This window comes from Triturus cristatus, chromosome 6 (assembly GCF_964204655.1).
Source record: "Triturus cristatus chromosome 6, aTriCri1.1, whole genome shotgun sequence".
Lineage (NCBI taxonomy): Eukaryota > Metazoa > Chordata > Amphibia > Caudata > Salamandridae > Triturus > Triturus cristatus.
The window spans coordinates 264,530,182-264,555,006 of NC_140589.1; the positions used below are offsets into that span (position 1 = coordinate 264,530,182).

Consider the following 24,825-nt stretch of genomic DNA (forward strand, 5'->3'; position numbering starts at 1 on the left):
TTGAAAAAGCGCGAGAACCTGAAAAAAAAATATGAATAAATACATAACTTAGCATTTAAAAAACCGTACATATTCACTTAAAAAACCATAGGTTTCACACATGTTATAGTTAGCTGGACATTTCCCTCGTAAAAAACCAGTGAAATCCTCTGCTGATGACGTCAGATATTACATCACTGATTAAATATGTGTCTTTCTGAAAAATAAATATTTGTAATATATGTATAGCTAAAGATTAATGGAAGAAGACATGGGTAAATAGGTGTCTAAATACAGTGATGTAATATCTGACGTCATCAGCAGAGGATTGCGGTCGCGTGAGTTATAGTTGCCTGCACTAACTATAACGGGGGAATTTCATTCGTTTTTTACGAGGGAAATGTCCAGCTAACTATAACATGTGTGAAACCTATGGTTTTTTAAGTGAATTTGCAAGGTTTTTTAAATGCTAATTCCTAACTATAACGTGTGTGAAACCTATGGTTTTTTAAGTGAATATATATATATATATATATATATATATATATCATCCTTTTTCCCACACCGGGTTGCCCCTCGCACTCACAAGTCAGGAAGCAGTTATGCAGTGATGCAAGTTGATTTTATTCCAAATAATATTCAGCATGCCAGTTCAGTTAACTCTACGCGTTTTGGTCTCCACTGAGACCTTGTTCACGAGACTGATCATAGGAACTGCCATTTTTTTCAAATTATAAAGCACACCCAATGCTCATTACATCATTTCCTGTAAGCGCCGCTAAGCATTGTGGTTATGGTAGTCTTTGTGTGTTTTTGATCGTGTTGTTCTCAGATTGCATCGTGTCTGTATCTGACCATTTCCATGGTTTTGGCAAACATCATGTATATGTATGGTGATCAAAAATTATCGATTTTTAAAATTTTTACAATTAGTTGCTATCATTCAGATCACTATATTGTAATCCCCATTTTTTAAAATAGCATCGTAAAGCCCTCTGGTGGGCGATTAATTATATCGATCATTAGGGTCATAGTGCATTTTAGCCCTCCAGTGGGCCTATATTTCATCATAGATTAATTACATATAAGTCTCATTCCTAATATATGTTGAAAACACTCCTACCATCATCAATTTATACCGGGAGGTTTGTGGTCAGTAACAAAGATTTTTTGTATACGCATTTTTTCAACTTCTACCATACAAAAACTGGATTATACGGAAATGTGTATTGGCAAATTAATACTGTGTACGAGGCATTATTAGTTTCAGCTCTACAGTAGTGTTGCATGATTGTTCTATTTGGTTATGGAGCTTTCTTCCAGACAGTTCATAGGTGATAATGGAGCTCCTCATCCTGATTTAGACCATTCGGCATTAGTGTTCGAAAGTTCAGAATGTGCCGCGATTCCTTCTGTCTAAGAGTTCTTTCTCTGTCACCACCTCTTGGGTGTATTGGCACAGTTTCCAACGCATAGAATTTGAGTTTTTTCCAGTCTCCACCATGTTCCTTCTCCATGTGTTTTGCAACGGCGTTGCTTCTGTCCGTATTGATTGTGGCCCGGACATGTTCTAAAATACGCTTTTTTAGTTCGCACTTAGTGCTGCCTATATACTTCATTGCACATGGGCATTCGATTATGTATATTGCGTACTGGCTTTTACAGTTGATCAACTGTTGAATTTTCCACATCCGGTTGTTTGTCATCATTACTTCCTTTTTGTTTTGAGCGATTAAACACACTTTGCAGCTACTGCATTTAAAGAAACCCCTCGGTTTTAACCAAGTCTCTGGTTTTCTTTGTTCTTGAAAGTGACTGTGAACTAGTTCATCCCGTATGTTTTTCGCTCGTCTGTAGGTAATGTTAGGGTGATCCCCCACTATGTTTGATACCGTGGGGTCCATGTGTAGAACATGCCAGTTTTTGCGCAATATTTTCATCAGTTCTTGGTTTTCTGTACTGTATGTTGTTATAAGCCTTATTTTGTTTTTTTGTTCTTTTTCATAGTTTAATTTCTCTTTTATTAAATCAATTCTTGTTACTTTTTGTGATCGTTGCAGTGCCTCATGGATGGTTTTAGAGTTATATTTTCTTTTGGTAAATCTTTGTATTGCTTGACCGCGATGTTGTTTCCATTCTTCCTCTTGAGAGCATATTCTTTTAATTCTGAGGAATTCCCCGTATGGAATGTTCTTAATCAAGCTGGTTCGATGAAAACTTTCAGCATGTAACACCGCATTCGTGGCTGTATCTTTACGATGCAAGGTAGTATCAACTGAATCATTGGCAATGTAAATCTCAGTATCTAGAAATACCACCCGCTCATCACTGATGTCATATGTGAAGTTTAAATTGAACTCGGATTTGTTTAGTATTTCAAAATACTCGGTGAATTCTTCCTTGGTACCGTCCCATATTATGAGCAAGTCGTCGATGTATCTCAGCCATGTTATGGTTTTGTTGACGTATTGATCGTTTTCACTCCTCCAGGCCCATGTTTCTTCCCACAGTCCCATGGTGAGGCAGGCATAGCTAGGACTAAATGAAAAACCCATCGCCGTGCCTTTCACCTGGCGGTAGATCTCTTCTCCGAACATGAATGTGTTGTGTTCCAAACACATCTTGATCATTTCCACCAACATTTTATTATGATCTGCAAACTGGATGTTTCTTTCCCGTAGGAAATATTCACATGCTCTCATGCCGATATCGTTGCGAATGTTGGAATACAACGATACCACATCCATGGTGATTAGATTATATGTTGTTTGCCAAGGTGTGTCCTGCAGGTGTCTCAATAGATCCCCTGTGTCTTGTAAGTATGATGTTAATTTTTTGACATAGGGTAACAGAAATACGTCCCAAAAATTGGCCATGGGTTCCAATAGTGCCCCTTTTGCCCATATTATCGGTCTCCCTGGTGGTTTAATGGGGTTTTTGTGGATCTTCGGTAAGAAGTATATCGTCGCCATTTTAGGATGTTCCATTTTCAGATATTTTACTTCATCCTCATCTAGTAGATTCAGATCCCTCCAATGGTTCAGTTTGCTGTCCAATTCCTCTTTCCATTGTTTTGTGGGATTTGATTTTAATTTTTCATAGTATTCTTTGTTCCTCAGTTGCGAGTATGCTTCCCGCATATATGCTTCTTTGTCAAGGATGATGATGTTCCCTCCCTTGTCTGCCATTTTTATTTCAATTGTGTCATCATTTCTCAGACTTTGTAGAGATCTACGCTCTTCAAAAGAGAGATTGTCTCTTTTCTTAGGGTGGTTCAGTTGGTATAGGTCCTTTATCACACATTCATGGAATAGATCGATTTTATTTCCCGGTGTGAGTTGCGGATAGAACTTAGATTGGGGCTTCTTTTGGCTGCATCCGGCTCCCAACTGTGTGCAGTGTGTCCTCAATTCCTCAGTTGCATGTTCTTGACTGTATTCTAGTTCCATTATTCCATTAGGGTGATAAAATGTTCCGCATCCTTTGCTATCAGATCCATATCTGGAATTGTATTCTTCTTGCCATATGTAGCCATCTTGGGATTTTCTGCAAATAGCTTTGCCAATTTAATTTTTCGGATGAATTTATAAAGGTCTATTCTTGTTTCTGCCAAATCAATTGTTTTTGTAGGGCAAAAGTTGAGACCTCGTTTTAAAAGTTGCAGTTCAGCTACAGTGAGAGTTTTCTTTGAAAGATTGATCACCTCCAAATCCTGGGTATTAGTATCAGAGGACCCCATTAGTTCCATTTCTGCCGCATGCTCCTCGTTGTTGTTCCCACACGACTTGTATTGGAGCTTTGGTTTGGTTTGCCGCTTTCCTCGTCTTGTTGGTTTCTTCGGGCATTTCCTCGCCCTCTGCCTCTTCCCCGGCTGCTTCTTATTGGTGACCCCATGGTTTTCTCCCAGTTCTTTTGCTGGAGCGCCAATCTCATCTCGCCTAAAAAAGAGCATCTAGGTCTTGTATCACCCTGGTCTACCTCGCCATCACTAGCCTCAGTTGATGTGAGTGATGATAGACTGCTTGTATTTGTTGCCAGATCCGATCTTTCTTCTTGTTTGAATCTGTCGTATTTCCTGGCGTATGTGAATATGCGGCCTTCAGCGTAGTCCTCTTTGTCTCTCAAAAATTTTGATTGTTTCCTTACTCGCACTGTTTCTTCGTGCTTTTCTATGTAGTGTTCCAATTCCTCCTTAAATTTGCTTAATTCTGGATTCATGTCTATGGTGGCCAATTCTTTGTCCATTTCTTTCAGTTGCATTGTAGTTTTTTCTAATGCTAATTCAATATGTTTTACCAGAATTTCCATTAGTCCCAAAGAAGATTTCAGAATGTGTTCCCCCCACTCATTGAGGAGATCATTGCTGGTGTCTTGATGGTTAGGCAAAAGGTTGATGCGCAATCCACGGGGGACCCGTTTCACTTCTATATATTTTTTAAGGGATGCAACTTCCCACCATTTGTTTATCTCTTTTTTTGAAAGTTTTTCCCAAGTACGTAGTTTATTTTTAGCATCCGGTTTGTATGTGCTGCTGGATGCTCCACTCCCACTACTGATTGTGGTTTCTAGTTCAAAAAATGTGTCAATTAGAGCATTTCTGTTTGCCTCTCTTTCGTCCATGTTGAACTGGCGTAATTGTTCTCTGCTGTTTTAATGAGTTTTCTCTATATGTGCAAAAACAATGTTCATCACAATTTTAAACTGCTTCCATGCCCGTCTCCTCGCGACACTGTTGCCCAAATTAGATTTGCAAAGAAAAGTTCCCCGAATTTTTGTTGCTCGTGTAAATATCTTGGTACAGTTCGCGCTATGTTGAGATCAAGCGGCACAGCACCACAAAGGGATACAATGTTGCATTTAGTCAGTTTCGCAGTTGCTCGCTCACCGTTTGAAGGTTCTCGAGTTCCGCGCTCCCCTCCGGTCCCGCTTTCCTCGATATGCTTCTTCCAGAGCTCTCCGCAATCCGCTCCACCTTTAAATTGTTCCGCCGGCGTTCACCCGAGCCCGAGTGAAATTTCCTTTCAGGGTGGCCCACTTTTCGGCTCGTGGACGCTCTATTGACGGTGCGTCAGGGGTACGGCAGAGCCAAGCCGTTATCAATCATCCTTTTTCCCACACCGGGTTGCCCCTCGCACTCACAAGTCAGGAAGCAGTTATGCAGTGATGCAAGTTGATTTTATTCCAAATAATATTCAGCATGCCAGTTCAGTTAACTCTATGCGTTTCGGTCTCCACTGAGACCTTGTTCACGAGACTGATCATAGGAACTGCCATTTTTGTCAAATTATAAAGCACACCCAATGCTCATTACATCATTTCCTGTAAGCGCCGCTAAGCATTGTGGTTATGGTAGTCTTTGTGTGTTTTTGATCGTGTTGTTCTCAGATTGCATCGTGTCTGTATCTGACCATTTCCATGGTTTTGGCAAACATCATGTATATGTATGGTAATCAAAAATTATCGATTTTGAAAATTTTTACAATTAGTTGCTATCATTCAGATCACTATATTGTAATCCCCATTTTTTAAAATAGCATCGTAAAGCCCTCTGGTGGGCGATTAATTATATCGATCATTAGGGTCATAGTGCATTTTAGCCCTCCAGTGGGCCTATATTTCACCATAGATTAATTACATATAAGTCTCATTCCTAATATATGTTGAAAACACTCCTACCATCATCAATTTATACCGTGAGGTTTGTGGTCAGTAACAAAGATTTTTTGTATACGCATTTTTTCAACTTCTACCATACAAAAACTGGATTATACGGAAATGTGTATTGGCAAATTAATACTGTGTACGAGGCATTATTAGTTTCAGCTCTGCAGTAGTGTTGCATGATTGTTCTATTTGGTTATGGAGCTTTCTTCCAGACAGTTCATAGGTGATAATGGAGCTCCTCATCCTGATTTAGACCATTCGGCATTAGTGTTCGAAAGTTCAGAATGTGCCGCGATTTCGTCTGTCTAAGAGTTCTTTCTCTGTCACCACCTCTTGGGTGTATTGGCACAGTTTCCAACGCATAGAATTTGAGTTTTTTCCAGTCTCCACCATGTTCCTTCTCCATGTGTTTTGCAACGGCGTTGCTTCTGTCCGTATTAATTGTGGCCACCCTGAAAGGATAGATATATATATCTATATATATATATATGATATTTTGGTATGTTTTCAACGATATTAGTGAGAAACATTATTTTTTTACTTACCATTATAAGTATGCAATTAAGGAATATGTGGATGGCTGCACTGACTGCTCGTAAACCCTGCCAACATGGATTTGGCGATTCGGAAAGGCTGTCCAAATCCGACATCGTAATAAGTCGGTCGGAAACGCGGTCTATAGGGCTGTACTATTCGACTCCGACTGACTCGGAGTCTCCGAATACCGGTTGGAACAGAGTCGGAACCGAGTTGGAAAGACCGAACGGTTACCTTCCATCGTAATCGTCAGTCGGAAATGTTTCAGAGTCGGTCTGAAACATAGGTTCCGACACGGGTTAGAAGAATCCGAATGCCTTTCGGAGCCTTTCAAACCGAAATCGATATGAGGCCCTTGGTCTCTTTTTGTAGAGGGGACATAATCAGATAAGGAGTGCTTAATTTGAACTGGTGGTTTCCGCTGCTCAGCACTGGCACTTAGTTGTCAACACCAGCACTTATGACAGTCTGCCACATGGTGGTGTTGTTTGTCTAATTTACAGATGATCATAACATTTTTACTTATATATAATGTCCCTTTCACCAGTTTTTCAGTGAATTTTCAAGTTTAAAAAAAATGTAAAATAAGATGCTATTAGGGGTAGAATTTATTTCTTAGTTTATCTTTTCTTCCTCGGTTACGCTCTTCCATATTTTTTTCAGGAGCCTTAGTCTCTGGTTTCTAGTTATCTCTATACCTAGCTATAACACCACTTTAACCTTTGTTTTTGTCAGTGAATTTCCAGGTTTTTAAAGGAAAGCAACAATATAAAGGCTGTCCTAATGGCTTCTTCAAAGGGTCAGATGTCCAAAATAGAAAAGGCATGCCTATTGGCTTTATCAGGGGATCAGCACTTCAACATATATAAAGCAAACCTATTGGCTTTGTCAATAAATCACCACAATAATTTATCAATAACTTTAATCCAATGTATTCCCAAGTACATGGCTATGATTAATAGTAATCACTGTTACAAAAATAATTTAAATGAAGCATTTTTATTCAAAACAACCATAAACATGTATTGAGTCTTTTGCTAACACTCTTCAAGTCACCAAATGTAGCCATAGAACCAACCACAAGGGGTCCACACACTCCAGCTGAGGAGCATACAGCTCCAGCTTGGAGTGCCTCTAAAAATGTTAAGCTTTTCTGGAGCCATGTATTCAATGACTCACTTACTTCCAGTTTTTTAACCCCAACTGTAAAACAAATACTTGGTGGAGCCCCTACTCCTTCTAGGGGCAACACCTGGATCTAACAATATAGGCAAAAAGATCTTATTGGGAATTATGGGGCACTTACGAAATGAGTCTACTCCACTCATTTCATAGTCACCTACCTGGGGGACCCAACAACTAGAGGCAATGTTGGGGGCCACAAGGGAATGACCAATATCCCCCGTGGCCCCACAAGCTCCCTTGCCATCCTGGGTGTGGCAGGAGCTGGCAATTGTTTTTTTTAATGTGGGTGTCCGCTCCCACTCACGGCAACCATAACCTGCCCATGGGACACAAACTGCCCTTATGGCCAAAAGGCGATTCCATGCCACCTCAGCTCCTCAGGCTCAAAATCAAATTCTCCTCCAGTGTGATTGATGGGGGGCCGACTTCGCAATGGTAAAAAAGAAGAAAAGGGAATGACGGTTGGGCCTGCACAGAGTTTTGGGTGCTCCTCAACAGTGGTGCTAAAAAGAGTATTATACTCTGTGCTAGCGGATATATGGTTTATGTCATGGCCTTTTTCGTATGTGTTTTTGTTTTAACAACTGTGTTTAACTAAAACCAGAATGCGAGGGTTTACACTTGTGCAACAAGGTAAAATCACACTGAAGAGATATGTGACTATAAGGAGAGTTTTTTCCTTTTGTTTCCTTCTGTAAAATAATAGTGACATACAATCTGTAAGGCAGTAAAAAGTGTTACAGCTACACAGTTGCTCCAAATAACAGTAGTTTACACATTTAACACTAAGCATACCATTTAGCCACCCAAAAATATATAAAATAGGCAGTAATCTGAATTAGGCTTCTGGAATACTGGAATATTGCTCTGCCACCACTTCACACACTGTGCCATCAATCAGAAAAAGTATATTTGAATTTGACTATCCTCCTCTAAATTTTAGAACAAGCTTTGATTTATAGTCCAAAATGTGTGCATTTCTATCCATGGGACAAATGATCTCAATAGGAAATGGCAGGTGGAGTGTTTTCCGGCTGTGTTTTGTTGTGGAGGTCCAGGAACTCTTAGTGAATATTTTATGTACAGCACAAGGTGGTAAGTTAAGTGTTCAGGGTCTGTATGCTCAGTACTCAAGGTCTACAGTTTAACAAGACATATTCATGTAATTTGTATCTTTCATATTAAAATGTAGGACATCTTTTTTATTGTAACTTCCAGGTGAACCTTCCAAGAGCGTTGATGATCGCTGTCCCACTAGTCACATGTCTTTATATCATGGTGAACATCAGCTACTTCACCATAATGAGCACGGGTGAGCTTCTGGCATCAGGAGCTGTGGCTGTCAGTTGGGGGTAAGTATGGAAGCTGCCATCACTAGCCTTTTCTTTGTACAATTCATTTTATAGTAAATGCAGTAGAAAAGAATAACACCATCACAGCATCTTCTGAGATGTTTCTTGGTACTGTTGACAGGTAAAAGATGTTTATTGCTACCCAACTCAATGGTACTCATTTATCAACCTCAGAAGGATGAAAGGCTAAGGGGACCTTCCAGGATTTGAACCTGTGACGATGAGGTCAAATACAGATCACTGAATTGGACATATTAGTCCAGTTAGCCACCAGAACAAGCATACCGCATCACTGAGAGAGTTCTGGCACTAAAGGACTGAGACTGATTTTGACATGCATCTAGATTACAATTATAGGGTCGCTTTTCTGAAATCTATCATTTTAGATTCACAAGACCTAGTTTGGGGGGTCCCAGAGCAATCAGAAATAATAGGACGCCAAATATGACAACTGGATTTGCTTACCACTGGTGCCTGGAGGCCACTGTACTATTGGACTGCTATTTGGTTTACCAAGCACTCCCCTGTAGCACTTGACTCTCAGGATAGTGACAGAGCAGGCTAAGGTTTTCTCAAGGATGTTCTGTGGGTTAGACACTGAAAACACAGTAACATTTCCCAATGCATCTGAATAACTACAGGCCTGATTTAAATTTTGGCAGATCGGATACTCCGTCACAAACTTAATGGATACCCCGTCCGGCGTATTACAAGTGCATTATATTCAATGGTAGTTATAATACAGTGGACGGGATATCCATCACATTTGTGACGGAATACCCCATCTGCCAAACTCTAAATCAGGCCCTAAATGTCAAGTCACTTTTAGTTTGTGAAAATGTAATTCTTTAAGACGTACAAAAATGTAATACTAATCAGAGACATGAGTTGCAAGGTGCTAAGTGATTGAGTTCTCATGATGTTATGTCTAAGGCAAGTCTTTTTCTATGATGATCTTGAATACAGTGCCTCTGGTTCTAATTATAATCTATTGACACAACAGTGAATTGAGCATGTTCAAGCTCAGATCTCCCCAGAATTCAGTGGCCATACATATCAGTAGTATTTCTTGATAGGGAGATACCAGGGTTTTTCACTGATTAGAAAGACTTTGGGGTATATTTGCAAGGGGATAGCGCCACCAGAGCGTCACTTTTAGCGACATTCTGATGGAGCTATGCCCTTCTCCATATTTACAAAGCAGTGCTATGCCACTTTGAGTGGCTTACCGACACTTGTAAATACGGCCCCTTTACACTCATCACTTTGTGTGAAAGGAGCGTGCAATGGGTGTTGCTGTGGGCATTCCACTGTAACCTGCATTGCTTTTTGACGCTGCCCCAGGATATGTAAATCTGAGGTGGTGCCAAAAACTAATGCCATGCAATAGAAGGCGTTAGAATGGTGCAACGAGGTAAAATGCTTGTATTTCTCTCTCTTTTCTATGTGTGCTACATTCTGCAGTACACATTAAAAGAGCAATTCACCATTAATGATTTTTTATGTGCAGGAAGGTGTATCCTGCACATAAACAATCATTCCCTGCAACACAGGCACCCTTGCACTATGGTGCAAGGGCGACTGCGTTGTAGCTAGGCAGCTATTGTTAGCGTTGGAGAAAACACAGGGGTGCGCCGTATTGTTTTAAATATGGCACATCCATGCGTTTTGGGAATGGCAGAGTGCAGTGCTACCAAATTTGGTTCAGCTCCGTGCTCTGCTATTTCCTTATAAATATAGCCCTTTGTGTCACTTCAAAAGGGCACATGGTTTTAGAGCCTTTCTGTCATCATACAAAGAGACCACTGAAACGTGTACTTCTGTAAAGCCCCTTATCTGGATCCTGGATCATAGTACTGGTTAAGCTGGCCAGTATTTATTCCCAGGACTGACCAGTCAGCACTTTATTATAGTTCAAAAGTTAGCAAACTGCTCCAATTAGGTATTGCATGATCAGCATACACCAGACCTTGAAAACAGGAGTTCCAACTAGGGCCTCGGACCACAAAAGTTTCAACTAAATGGTTCCAACTAGTTCAGCTACATATGTGTATCAAGGCCCAAGCAGTAGACAAACTCCTTTGTGAAGTAAATCATGCAGGAACGGGAAAGAAATGTGAGTCCTCTGTCGAGGGAACTGCAGACAAACTACAAAGAGCAGAACCAGCCACATGACATTGTAACCCCTGCCACAGCAACCTGGGGAAAGATAAGGAATGCAAAGTTGGCCATCCTTGCACAAAGCCATCCTTCAAATTATGTTTCCATAAACACAAAGGGGAGCCAAATGGATTCCCTCCCACACACTGTCAGGCACTGAGAAGACTCCATACTCATCCTTGACCATGCAAATAGTGAACACCTTTCGCTCCTGACTTACACAGGGAAGTGAAAGAACCTAGATATCGGACACTGCTAAAACCTTTTACACAGGCGAGGACAGAGGGCAACACCCCTTGTTCGAGACTAGTAAAATAGTCTGCTTCTTCACTATAAATTATGCTGCATCTATGACTAGCACACTAGCACTACATTGACCACATAGAGAGGACAGTAGCCAGTCTCTCAAAAAGAGGGCGCTTTGGGTGCTTATTTTGGCATCAGAACACTGCTCTGGGGTCTGAATTCATGTAATTGGGAGGCGCATATTGAACTTTTATGATCGTTAGGCTCACTGGTGGAAAAACCAAAAGCACAGTGTATAATCAATGCCCTACTCTTTTCTTTAGTAAAAGTGCATATATTCAGCAAAGGAGTGTAATGCCATGCCAAGCCACCTTCCAGCATCTCATTCTAACTCCCTGATCTCAGTGGAATCAAATCCCTGTGACGGGATTTCCATTCCACAGTGATGTAAGCCGCAACACATCCCCCACATTACAACAATTTTAAACAATTCATCAAATTGAACAATATAGCAAATCTAAAAACATAAATAAGAAAAGAAAATAGCATTGAACACCGATTGTGTGGAACAACAACATAACATTAAACAATGCATTGAGTAATATGATATAAAACACATAAGTCCTAAGCATACTTGCATAACCTCTTACTTATTATGAACAATAAAATCTTTTAACCACTCTAGAGGTCTCCTACGCCCTTTTCACTCAATCAAATCAGTCATCAATAACTTATCATCCTATTCCATATAAAAAAATTAATTAGTGGTGTCCTGAGTTTCACATCCATTCTCATGAATAGATTCTGAACAAATGTTTCCAGAATCATTATCTGTTTCCTGGCTAGACTTTGAAGTACAGGCTTCATCTTGTAACCACTCAAAATCAGCATCACCATGCTCCACATCCTTCATTCACATTCCTTCAGATCCCAAAAGCCAACCTGCTGAGATTCCATACTTTACCGTCCTTTAACCTTACTGCATTTTGCAGTACCTCCACCACTTCTCTGGGCTGACTCTTGTATTTCAGCACTTTGATAGGTTTCTTAATACGCACCCAATTCCCAACTTTGATGTAGACGGGTTAAACACCATGTTTAACATTATAATGAGGATTATTCTTGTCATGCTTATCTGGTAGTCTATCACAAACACCATCCAAAGACAATTGTTCTACTCCAGAACAGAATAATAAATCAGGATTATATCTAGAATGTGGTTTCCTTCCTCTCAGCATAACAATCGGAGCCAAACCAGGGCTATCATTACTAATGACCCTGTAAGCCCGAACCGCCTTATATAGCTGGATAACCTGAAGTACTGGGAATTTAAAGCCCAGCGGTGCAGGGGAACACACCCTAAGACTTCGGGTTCTTCCTGTTTCAGACCTACAGAAACACAGAGTCTTTTGGATGAAGTCAAAGATCGGTTTATTGGCTGCAGACCAATTACAGGTATCCGAGAAGTACAACACAATGTATGTTCTCAGGAGACTGCTTAAAGTTACAGAAACGGGCTTCTCCTTAAATACAAAATATCATGCTTCAGGCACACATTCCTTGTTTTACGATATGGTCATTTACATGTATTCATTACAAACGAAAAGGCAGAGTCATGATGACCATCCCACATTCCAGTTAAGCCAGCCCACAATTATTTACCTAGCGAGGCTCAGATCCCACATCAGATATCAACAGGCCCCAATAAACACGGGCATCTCCTGTTTGGAAAACAAGCCATAAAGCAGGAAGAGTCAGGTGTGAAAGAGATTAGCCGGAGGCTTGTGTGGGATGAAAAGGCTTTATGGTGTGTCACACCCTGATGCTAATCACAGGTGGCCGTAGGACGGGGAGCTCGTGGGACCGGACTGACCTGGGGCAGCGGAGCCAAGCTGCACAGGTCAAAGAGAAGTCAAACAGAAAGTACATGTGTTCTAAAGCCCGTACTTGTTCGTAATGTGTAGCCTATGTGAGGGCAACCATAAGATGGCCACCGCTCTAAGATGGAACCCACGAAGTCAATATATAATATCGTATACATAGTGCATTTAACAATGGAATGTTATGCAAAGCACTTGTACATACCGCATTGTCCATTCGCGGTTCGCTAATACCGGAATAGACAGGGGTAGGGCCCTGCCTCCTACGCGGTCCCAAATTTCAAAGTACCACAAACCCAATCCTCTTTAGAATGAATTGCATACTGAATAATGCCTTTAATAGCACGGTTCAACCTTTCCACGTGCCTTTACTACTAGAACTATACAATGATGTCGTTCTGTGTATTAGTCATAGCGTAACTTTTAGTATCCTCAGGGTCGATTTGTGGCTCAAGTGGATCCACCCTTTGATAGCCTCAATTCTGAATGCTAACACAGCACATAAGATTAAGGTGATCAAGTGAGGGAAGGAAAGGAAGGGAACAGCGGAGAGAGAGACCTGTACAGAAATGTAAGACCATAAGAAGATTATATATGATTCTCACAGTTCTAAGTAAGTTGTAGCCTCTCTATTTTACCTGTAAAGAAAATAAGGATTGTTCTGTACCACTATGGAACACACAAGGGAAAGTTAATTCCTATTCTGTACCTTTGGTTTCAGTATAGACATATGCTGTAACAAAACAACTAATATCAATAAGGGAATGCTATGATTGCTACACCACCCCAAACTCCTGGTTACTCCCACATATATACATGTTTTCAGAATACCCACCAAAAACAAAAGAGCTGCCAAGCGTCACAGGGGATAAATCCCAATTGATCTCATAACCCCCTGTTAGAAAACAGCAATAGAACATATGTGAGTAAAGAATATCAGTATATAAGTACAACTACTTGTTGTTTGAAATCCTGAACAAGGGAAGGGATATATCCCTATCAGTAGATTGTGCTCCCGTGACCACCCCTACTGCCACGCAGCCACGCGCGACACAAACCCACCCGGATGACGCTCCCCTCTAATACTTCACACTCACCCTGGAGTGACTAGGTTCCTACCCCCGCTGCTCCGGGGCCTGCACCTATGCCGTATGTCCACCTGCATAGTCGTACCCTGGCCAGGGGTTCCCAATGCGCTGCTTCACCAGTTACCTTACGGACCACATGTGATGTAGTGTGGCTGACCCTTCTCTGATGGTCCATGACTGCCCCTAGTTTCCTCCCCCCCCTCCCTGGTTTGTTTTTTATAGTATGGCAAACACCTGTTACATTGCACATAACTGCAGTGAAGGTTATTATAAATGTTACGATTGATTTCACCTGATTGGAAACATGTACTTAACGATATTGCCATCCAACACTGATATGTAACGAAAGTACTAACAAATGCCAATAAAAACAAGTTTAAAAAAAAAAAAATCAGTAGATTGTGCTCCAAGAGAAAAAACAATCTCACTGTGGAGTGGAGTTACTCAATTAATAAAGTCTCGATAACTTTGATACGCTTGCACTTGGTAACTCTCAGAATTCATATCCATTCTCACTAGAGGGGGAGAGTTATGTGACACTCTCCAAACTTTTATGCAGACAGAAATGTAGACTCCAATCACTGTTCAGGAAGATATGTGTAGACACTCTTTACACGATCCCTCCTATGTTATATACAAGGCGAACTGTTTCACAATGCAGCTTTGGGAAAATACAATGCCATCCATTTTTAGGCAGAAACAAATATGTTAAGGTAGAGTTTTCTCCGCTCTGGAGGAGCCACAACCTTACCGCACCAGATGAAAAGCGCTGCGTCTGCCACAGAGTGTCCCGCCGCAATCCGGAGTTATTCTGAATAATCTGCGCTGTAGTGAACCCGGAAGCGTCTTTTATACACTTCCAGATCACGATGCGATGACGCATCCGGTTTACTTGCTTGGATTGTGGTGGTGAACTGCATGTCCATTTTAAAAAAAACCAAATTTAAATAAACTTTATTAGGTTTATAAATCAAGATCACTATGTTTTGGTTTTGGGGCAAGATGGCCGTCGATAGGCCGTAGGAGATAGTCACAGCCAACCTCTCCCCCCTGCTGCAGAGGAAAAGACGGACAAGGGGGCTGTGAAAATGCCACTCTGCTCTTACCTGCTGGATCGCTGGATCAGTCGGCTGATCACCTGTAGCCGTAGTCCCTCACAACGGCATCATGATCTGGCAGCATTTAAGAGGATAGGGACACTGGAGACACTGGAGATCAGCCGTACAATTCAGGTATTGTACCGCTGCTTGGTTGCTGGCAGCAAGATGGCACCACGGACGAACAAACCCCTGAAGGAGCCCAAAGACGCTCAGAAAGAGGCAGCCGCTGCCGTACCTTTAGCTGGGATAGGATCAGCACAGCCCCGGCGAGTCCCGCTGAAGAAAACTGAGGGAGTCAGCGATGATGGCGGCAATAGCGGGAAGCGGAAAGATGGTCACAATAAAAAAGGCAAGGCTCGGGAGAGCACCTTTCGACAACCTACGCTCACAAGACCTTCCTGGCAGTAACACCAGCGGGAGCAGCAGTAGCAGCGGGACCCGGCGATCCCGTAGAAGTGGACACGATGGAAGCCTCAGTGGATACTGTTGCCGCGAATCCTCGGAGCAAGGATACAACGTTGCAGCATCACCCTGGACTGGCTGGCAGACAAGTGGAGTGAATGTGGAAAGGGCGGAGGCGCTAAATGAGCAAAAATCGACAGGGCAGCAGGAACAGGAGCTGACAGATGGTGCATCAAACAATGATGCAAATGGTGAGTTACCAGCAATTGGCCTGGCAGACAAAGGGGGAAAAGAGAATAAGGATAATGTGCCAGACCCCCTCAGTGAGAGTGAGAGCGCGTTGGAGGGGAAAGTAGTGGAGCAAGCACCGGGACACAATCACTTTAGAACAGTTGCTGGCTCCCCAGAGGGGGACTGCTTTTTCTCACTCAACGATGATACTGATTTGTCGCTTTCTAGTGATGGGAATTTTTCAATCCGCATTGGGGAGCACAAAAGCACAATCCGTTGTAGGAGAACAGCAACCCGATTACAAAGTCACTTCCTGGAAAAGAACCACCTTCCAGAGAGTCTACAATGGATCGTAGAGTAGAATACGCACTGGACAGCATCAGCCCTGTTCAGAGTAGAACAACGTTGGGTGTACAGACTGAAGAGTAACATGGCCGGACTCAATAATGATATACCTTTGAGTGACCTGTCATCATGAACACTACAAGTGCACACCTCCCCGGAGTTTGCACATATCTGCAAATGACATCCATGTCTCTCTAGACCTTCTGTACATAGCAGAGTTAGGCATGGTCCGTGAATATCCCTCATAGTAGTCATATATCTAAAAACGACATTCATGTCTCTCACGACCTTATGCAGACAGCAGAGTTAGACATGGTCCTCGAGCATTCCAAGCACCCTTGTCATCCTCGACACTGACACCCCTCTCCAGTTCCATTTTTAGTAATGTTTTTATCCCCATTTAGAACCGTGCATTGTGATAGTACATAGCGCACTCAACTGAGACACCTCCCAGCCATCCTCACATGAGGTGTACGCAACAATACTATACTCAGTCCCCGTACGAGGAAAACACACACATTCAAGACCTTTGGGGATGGTCTATAACATCTTACCTCACTGCACTGTGACATACTGCCATCTTTACGGTATGTTTCTGACACTAGCGACATGAATAACATCTTTAAAGATGGCCGCGATTACTGACCTAACGAAGTGCACGTAACTGTGTTGTCTATGAGCCAACTTCACATGGGGTAACAATTATTATACATAATCTAGTCCCCGTGTGAGGACTTACACATTCAAATATTTCTTGGTTTTGTTCCATTCTGCATGCACCATCCTCATGCATACCACGATAGACAGCATAGATTCTAATTCTTTTCTCTGGCACTATCCACACTAGCGAACACCTCCCAATATGGCCGCCACTCGCGATGGTACTATCAACACTATCCACCACTGCTCTCCCCCCAACGTCTACATCATTACTCTACCCTGCATCGATTGGATATGGTATATCTTGTAGAACTTCCGCCTGTGGTTTACCGGCGGTCCTGGAGGATTACTAGGTTTCCAGGATTCAGAAGAAGGGCGAGACGTAAGTGTATCTTCCCGCTTATGCCAACTTGAAAGAAACGAGGTAATGCGCGATACGCGCTGCATTTTTCCTGCCTGTACTGATGCTGGCACGCTCCCTCCATTTTCTTTTTATTTTCAGTTCCCCTTCTTACCCGACGGCCTCTGCCGAAGCAGCCCTTCTCTACACTAGGGAGGGTATGATTAAGTGTATTCTACTCCTGAGCTTCTTCAGGTTTTTCTGTTCATTGTCATATCGTTGCATCTATTTGGACATAGTCTCACACTACAACTAAGCATGCGCTATATAGACGCGATCTAATCACAAGCACTTTTCATGTTTAGACACGTCCATCTTTTACCGACATGTGACTTTTCTATCCTCACGTTTCCCGTGAGCAAGCGCCATCATTGGACTTTGCTCTGATCGAGCGGGAGTTTCACAAACTCATTCCAGTGAAGCTTAACCTCAAGACACCAATCTGCCACGATACTCCATCGTATATTGTTTACTCCTAGCAGCTATAGTCATCACTACTAGTTCAACCACCTGATGCCTGTATCTCCTACACCCCGTGTCTGAGGTCATTTAGACAGCTCCTCCTCAGTTTCACTCCCTGCCATCACCCATCCTATTTCACACTGTCCATAGCCCTACGGCTATCTCTCACTGCATTACAGTCGAGGCACGGTCTGCCTATCCCTAACAAAATAACTTTTTTAACCACCACACCTTGAAGTGTGGTTCTCGCCATGTTCTTAATCCTCACCTTTCTCTCACTGCATGTTTGGGACTCAACACATGGATTTATACATGTAGTGATGATTACGCTTATGTCACCGTGACATGACTTGTGTTATGGTTTCCCGTCCCCTCTTGTCTCTAACAGGTCTGGAGTAAAGGACACAAATAAGACGTGCCCATTAACAGTACCTGTTATACTCACCTGACCAACGTTTCAGAGGTAATATAGAGTGCCCCTTTATTTTCTTATATCACGGTCCTGATGAAGCGCTAAGGGATCCTCTAGGGACCAACAGACAGAGCGAAACATGTCGACCACTCATCACTTATAACACTTTATTCTACACCTACATACGGGTTGAGAGCAGTGGGAAAACATCCATTTCTTTCCCCTCTCATTTTTGCACAAACTGCGCCTTCATCCCGTTACATTTTAACCTGACCCAGAGGACCCCCGAATAAACGTACATGGGTACCAACGGGTCATTTTATTTTCACTCACTACCTTCACTTGGCCCACACACCCACATGCACAAATGCGGCAACTCCTAAAAAGATCTCCAACAGAGTGCCCTCTAGTAGGGCCTGTGAGGGACTGCAGCGCCACCCCCATGAGGAGCAGTGCCCAATGATGATGCTTTGCACCCGCAAGGGTGTGTGAGGGCACAACAACAACACACACAGGAGTATCACTCCCCCACCCTGCACACTCATACCTTGTCTTTTAGACACCTACCCCGGCTTGCAGTATCTATCTGGACCGCAGAAGCACTCTTCCTCTCCCCTTAGGAACTGATACCACTCTAACTGTTTGCGCATTGTCTTTAGGAGCATTGGTACAGGACCTATTTCCAAACTGCTCCTTGCCCCCCATCTTATATTGTGATTATAATTTTTCAGATGGCTCAGACTCTGCTGAGACCTCCTCAGTGCAGAGGGCACCCGGCGCTACAATGGCCACCATGCATAAATACAGGACCAAATCTAAATCTAAACCTAGAGGGAGCCCATCCACAATAGATGTAGAAGTAGCAACAGCGACAGTTCGAAAGCTCACATGGGACTATTCTGCTATCACCCAGCTCTATCAGGAGTATGGGGTCATAACTGAACATACCAGTTCAACCAAAACGGCTCCAGTCCCCTCAATGGATCTAGTGTATGCTACACTAAAACAGATGCAGGGGGAGGCCAGGATAGAAAGCCGCAGGGCACAGCAAGCAACCAAAAAACTCCAGGGTTCACTACGGAAGGTCAACAAACTAAATGAGGTATGGCGGACAGGGTCACCTATGTGGAAGAAACAACTGGCAAATTGGAGGACGAGGTTCATAAATGGCAGGCCTTTAAGGATACACAGGAAAAACTAGCTGAGGATCTGCAGTGGAAACTCGAAGATTTAGAGAATAGGCAAAGAAGGAATAACATTAGACTTTTGGGTTTGGCAGAGCATATTGAGGGAGAAGACGCAAGGAGCTGTGTAGTAACTCTTCTGAAAGGTGCATTCCCTGACCTGGCCTCATGGAACTGGGATGCCGAGATCCAGCGAGCACACCGGTTCCCATTGACTCAAAGGAAAGGGTACACTGTTGGCTCAGGAGACCGGCCCAGGGCTATCTTGGTGTCTGTCGGTAACTTTCTCTTAAGGCAGGCTATTATGGACAAAGCAAAACCAGATGCCAGGCAAACATTTGAGGGCAATACATTTTTCGCTCACCCTGATCTCTGCCATGCCACTGTTGAAAGGAGATGGAGGCTCAGACAGCTGATAACCCCTTTCAGGGGATTGGCTGTGAGGCCTACCTACTGTACCCTGCCCGGCTCAAAGTCATTCTCACTGGCCAAGTCTGAATGTTCTTTTCCGACATTAAAGCACAAGCATTTCTAACTGAGCTGCAGGATAGTGGGAGGGGTCTGATGGCTCAGCAGCCGTGCACAATAAGGAATACCACTTGGGCAATCACAGTTTGAGGAGGGGTGCTGTTTAGTGTCCTGATGTGATTTTGGGAATCCAAAATGTATGCATAATTGCATGTCTAGTTAAGATATTTTTTAAATAGAGCACGGTGGCATAATAGGAGGGCGGGGGGACGCTGCGGCTTAAACTGCAGGCTTTGGCTGTCTCATATAGGTCATGGTTGACCTATTTGCCCGTGAGGGGGGTGGTCTCTGGGGGGGCATGAGGAGGGGCTTCAGGGGGGAGGGGAGGGGAGGGCTGGGGCACAGCACAGGGTAGCACAGCGAGGAATCTGAGATATACAGTAAAACATAAGGTGAGCAGCAAAGCAATGAAATGTAAGGAAAGAGAGAGGACAGGAATAAAGACAATAGAGGTTGAAATATCTCTAAAGGATAACTGAGTTGGACAGAATTTTTATGATCATTAATGAGCTTACGAATTGCCTCAGTTAATGTTTGTGGTTTAAACGATCAGGCTAAAAGACAATGAGCAGCAGTGATCTTAAAAGCAATGCACTTAGATCTTTTGTGTCTCCAGGAGACTCATATAGAGGGTACAAGAGGCAAATTAATGGAACAGCTGGGGTTCCGCCTTATTGCACATACTAGACAGGAGAGTAAGATCAGAGGGGTTGCTATACTTTCCAGGCGAGCCGACATAATGATTAAGAGAAAGTTGGAGGATAAATGGGGTAGATGGGTCATTATGGAATGTATGTTATATGTCGAGACCTTCACTATATGCTCAGTGTATGGCTCGACGGAAGATGACCCTGATATCTTCGAATTGTTTGATTTGGAGCTTGCCTCCTGGCCTATGCCAGTTGTCCTGTGTGGAGATCTTAATATAAAGGGGCTGGGTGGACTCTGGACGGAGACGGGAAATAGATATGCGGGACGGAAAAAGAAGGTCTTTCGAGCAATTTCTAGCCTCGCTCAGAATAACTCATTAGCAGATGCATGGACCCGATTAAAGCCGGATGATCCTGGCAGCACATATTTTTCAGCCCCACACAAACTGGTCGTTAGACTCGATTATTTTTTGGTTTCAAACTCATTAGTTACTAGCTGTCGGATCGAGAAACTACCCCGGATCATATAAGATCATAATCCTTTAGTGCTAACAGCAGTTATAGGAAGAGGGGCAAGACCAGAATACGTATGGACATTTGAAAGAGGACTGTTGAAGGACTCAGGATATGTACAACATTTGAAGGCCTGGATAGAGAGCTTTTGGGATATTAATAGAAGAAGCACCAGTTTGGGGGTAGTCTGGGACACTTTTAAAGCGTGGGTGCACAGGGAGATGCTGAGTTATAGTTTGCTTAAGCAGAAGCAAGAGACGCTGCTAGAGAAAAGGATCTGTAAAGCAATAATGGGAACAGAGGAGGAGCTGAGCGTGGCAACTGCTGCGGGGGTAGCACTTGACGACATACTCCTCAGACTGGCCTTAGTCAAATCAGAAGTTCAAGACGTCATAGCTTCCAAGGCAGCCGTAATGTTCCTTCCAAGAAGGGAACAATGCCACGAGCTCAGTGAACAGGTTGGGCATACACTGGCGGTGCAGTTAAGACAAAAAATGCTGCTGGGGAGATTAGGGACATACTGGATGGCAATGGAAATGTAGTTGGCGATCGAGTAGGGATTCGAGAGATATTTAGGCAATTTTACGGTAGACTATATAATGAGGAACAGGCGAAGGAGCTTCTTGTAATACAGAGGTATCTCGGGGAAATTTCAATACTGATGAAGACAGGGATGCACTGGAAGCCCCACTGACAATGGAAGGGATATATGCTGCCTTAAGCAGCCTTGCCTCAGGCAAAGCAGCAAGGCCCGGCCAGATACCCTTAGAATCCTATAAAACTTTCTTGGAGGTAATTGGACCTGATTTTGTTGACGTAGTACTTCAAGCTCAAGCAGGCAGTTCGGTCCCAGAGTCATGGGCAGGGGCAGACATAGTAATCTTCTTGAAGAAGGGGAAGCCTCCAATAGAGCCTGGATCATACAGGCCGATAACGCTCATGAACTGTGATGCTAAGATCTTTTCTAAAACTTTGGCGACCCGGCTGAGCAATATAATTGGTAAAATGGTTAACCCCACTCAGCATGGCTTTATTCCAGGGAGGGGTACAACGCAGCACATTCGCCGGGTTATAACCCTTTTTGATGCTGCTGAAGTCTCAGGGGACCCTATGGCGGTCATGTTAATGGATGCGGAGAAAGCATTTGACCATGTTTCCTGATTATCTTTCTTATAAGTTCGACACTGACTCAAATAGTAGGGATATATAAATATGTAGATAAATACATAAATACCAGATTATCCATATCAAAACTGTACAGGAAATATGAATAACATCCTATGTACAAGCATAAATATATAAATATATAAATACATATAAAAGATTGAGTTGTTAGCTAAAATCATCCACTACAGAAGATACTTGCCTAATATATATGTCTAAAATAGTAACAATGTAATATCATGTGCACATTTGGGATCGTTCTCACCAGGTTCTATCATACGTATATGAATGAAGACCCCCATTGCCTATTCCTCTGAAATGTATTATAAACATGTATGAAGGTCTTCAGTAACATTGAGCCCATTGGGGTGCTTGGTGTCGAACTGCAGGGTATATCTGGTTTCTAGCCTCCTGAGTTTATAATCTCTATCACCACCCCTTCTGCTGGGAGAGATTGCGTCTATCACACAGTAGCTCAGTTCCTTATTATTAGATTGATGTCCTTCTCTAAAATGTCTGGCTACCGGATAAGTGTTGCCCTGGTTTGTGATGGCGCGAAGGTGTTGGAGGATTTGTTTGTGTGCCTGAAGTTTCGTACACCCAATATACTTTAAGCCACATGGGCATGTGAGTATAAAAACTATGTACTCGGTTTTGCATGTAAACAATTTCGTAATCTTATATTTTCTTTGGCAGAAAGGGGTGGTGTACGAAACAGTGTTGACACCATGTATGCATGCTTTACATGTTTTGCAACAAATAAAACCCTTGTGTGTCTGCAGCCAGGAGGTGTTTTCCATAATTTCCGGATTGGTTGTAAGAAGACAATCCCTCATGGAGTGAGCTTTACTATGGGTGATGGACACCCTCTGCGGAAGCAGGGGTCCTAACACCGGGTCATTCAGTACGATTGGCCAACTTGACTGTATGATCTTGCTAATTTCTTTATGCTGTCTACTGTATCCCATGATGAGATGGAATTTCTGTATGGCATTGGAATTCAAATCAGTTCTAATTGCAATGGGGATGTTTGCCACCTGCTTGTCTCTGAGAAGATCTTCCCTGTTGAGCATCTGGGTTTTAGCTATTGCCTGTTTAATAATTTGGGGTGAATAACCTCTTTCTAAAAACCTCTGCCTGAGTAATGCCTGAGCAATCTCAAGATCAACCTTAGTGCTGCAAATCTTTTTGAGTCGAAGCATCTCCCCATATGGGATGCTATTCACCAAGTGTCGTGGGTAAGAACTAGTTGCATGTAGCGTGGAGTTTCCGGCTGTTTCTTTGCGGTACAGACGAGTTTCTAATTTGTTGTTCTGTATAAATACCTGTGTATCTAGGAAATTAACGCTAGTCTCACTGATCGTGGCTGTGAAGTGCAGATTGAGGGAGTTGCAGTTAATGTGTTCAACAAATTGTAAAGCCTGTTGGTTGGTCCCATGCCATACTAAAAACAGATCATCAATAAAACAGAGCCAAATTTTTACATTGTAATTCATAATATCAGTGTACTCCGCCTTCAGGACCAGCTCCTCCCACCAGCCCATGTGTAAACAGGCATAGCTGGGAGAGAAGCTGGCCCCCATCGCAACCCCCCTTGTTTGTTGATATAGGAGGTTGTTAAACATAAAGATGTTGTTATGTAAGCAAAAATCAATCATGGAAATGAGCATCTCATTATGTGATCTGTGAAGTGAGGATATTTGGGACAGATAGAACTGAACTGCATTAATGCCATCATTATGTTGGATACTCATGTAGAGAGCAGAAGCATTGAGTGCTATTAGCAGATAATCCGTACACCAATTAACATTTTTGATCTTTCTTATAAAGTCACTGGTGTCACGCACATATGAAGGTAATGCTTTTACAAAGTCTTGCAAAAAGAAAACAACATAAATGGAGGTGTTTTCAAGTAGTCCGTCCCTAGCTGTGATTATGGGACGACCTGGCGGTTTGGTAATACTCTTATGGACCTTTGGAATAAAATAAAAAGAAGGAGTAGTTGGTTTGTCTTTCTTTAAAAATGTGTATTCATCTTCAAATATAAGGTCCTTTTTCCTCCACATTGTGAGTTTGTTATAAAATGTCTGGTATGTTGATTTGAGATTTGCCGTGTTCGTGCGTATATTGCATTCACGATCGTTGAGTTGACCAAAAGCTTCAGTTTTGTAGTCCTGCTGGGACCACAATACTACGTTGCCCCCTTTGTCACTGTTGCGAATGACCAGATCTTTTTTAGTTTTTAATTTAGTCATGAGTTTGTGATATTTTTGATCTTGTTCACAATAATGTCATTTAGCCTATGTTTTTTTCAGTGAATGTATATATTTAATATATATATATATTCACAGAAAAAACCATAGGTTTCAGGGGTGTTATAGTTAGCTGCCCATTTCACTCATACAAAACCATAGAAATTCCTCCGTTATAGTTAGTTCTGCTACTCTCTACTACTCTACTACTCTCTACTACTCACTCTCTACTACTCACTCTCTACTACACACTCTCTCTACTACTCTCTCCTACTCACTCTCTGCTACTCTCTCTACTACTCTCTCTCTCTACTCTCTACTCTCTATTACTCATCCTTTACTCTCTACCTCTCTACTTCTCTCTACCTCTCTCTCTACTACTCTCTACCTCTCTACCTCTACCTCTCTACCTCTACGTCTCTACCTCTACG

The 24,825-nt window shown here is 42.5% G+C and overlaps 1 protein-coding gene across 2 annotated transcripts in view; it reads left to right on the top strand.

Moving 5' to 3' along the window:
- LOC146816744 (b(0,+)-type amino acid transporter 1-like) overlaps positions 1-24,825 on the top strand; it is a 292,580-nt gene that overhangs the window by 168,467 nt on the left and 99,288 nt on the right. For both annotated transcript variants that reach the window (XM_085610623.1, XM_085610622.1), the window contains exon 2: positions 8,584-8,717. In XM_085610623.1, coding sequence (XP_085466749.1) covers positions 8,584-8,717 — 134 coding nt within the window. The remainder of the gene's footprint in view (positions 1-8,583; positions 8,718-24,825) is intronic.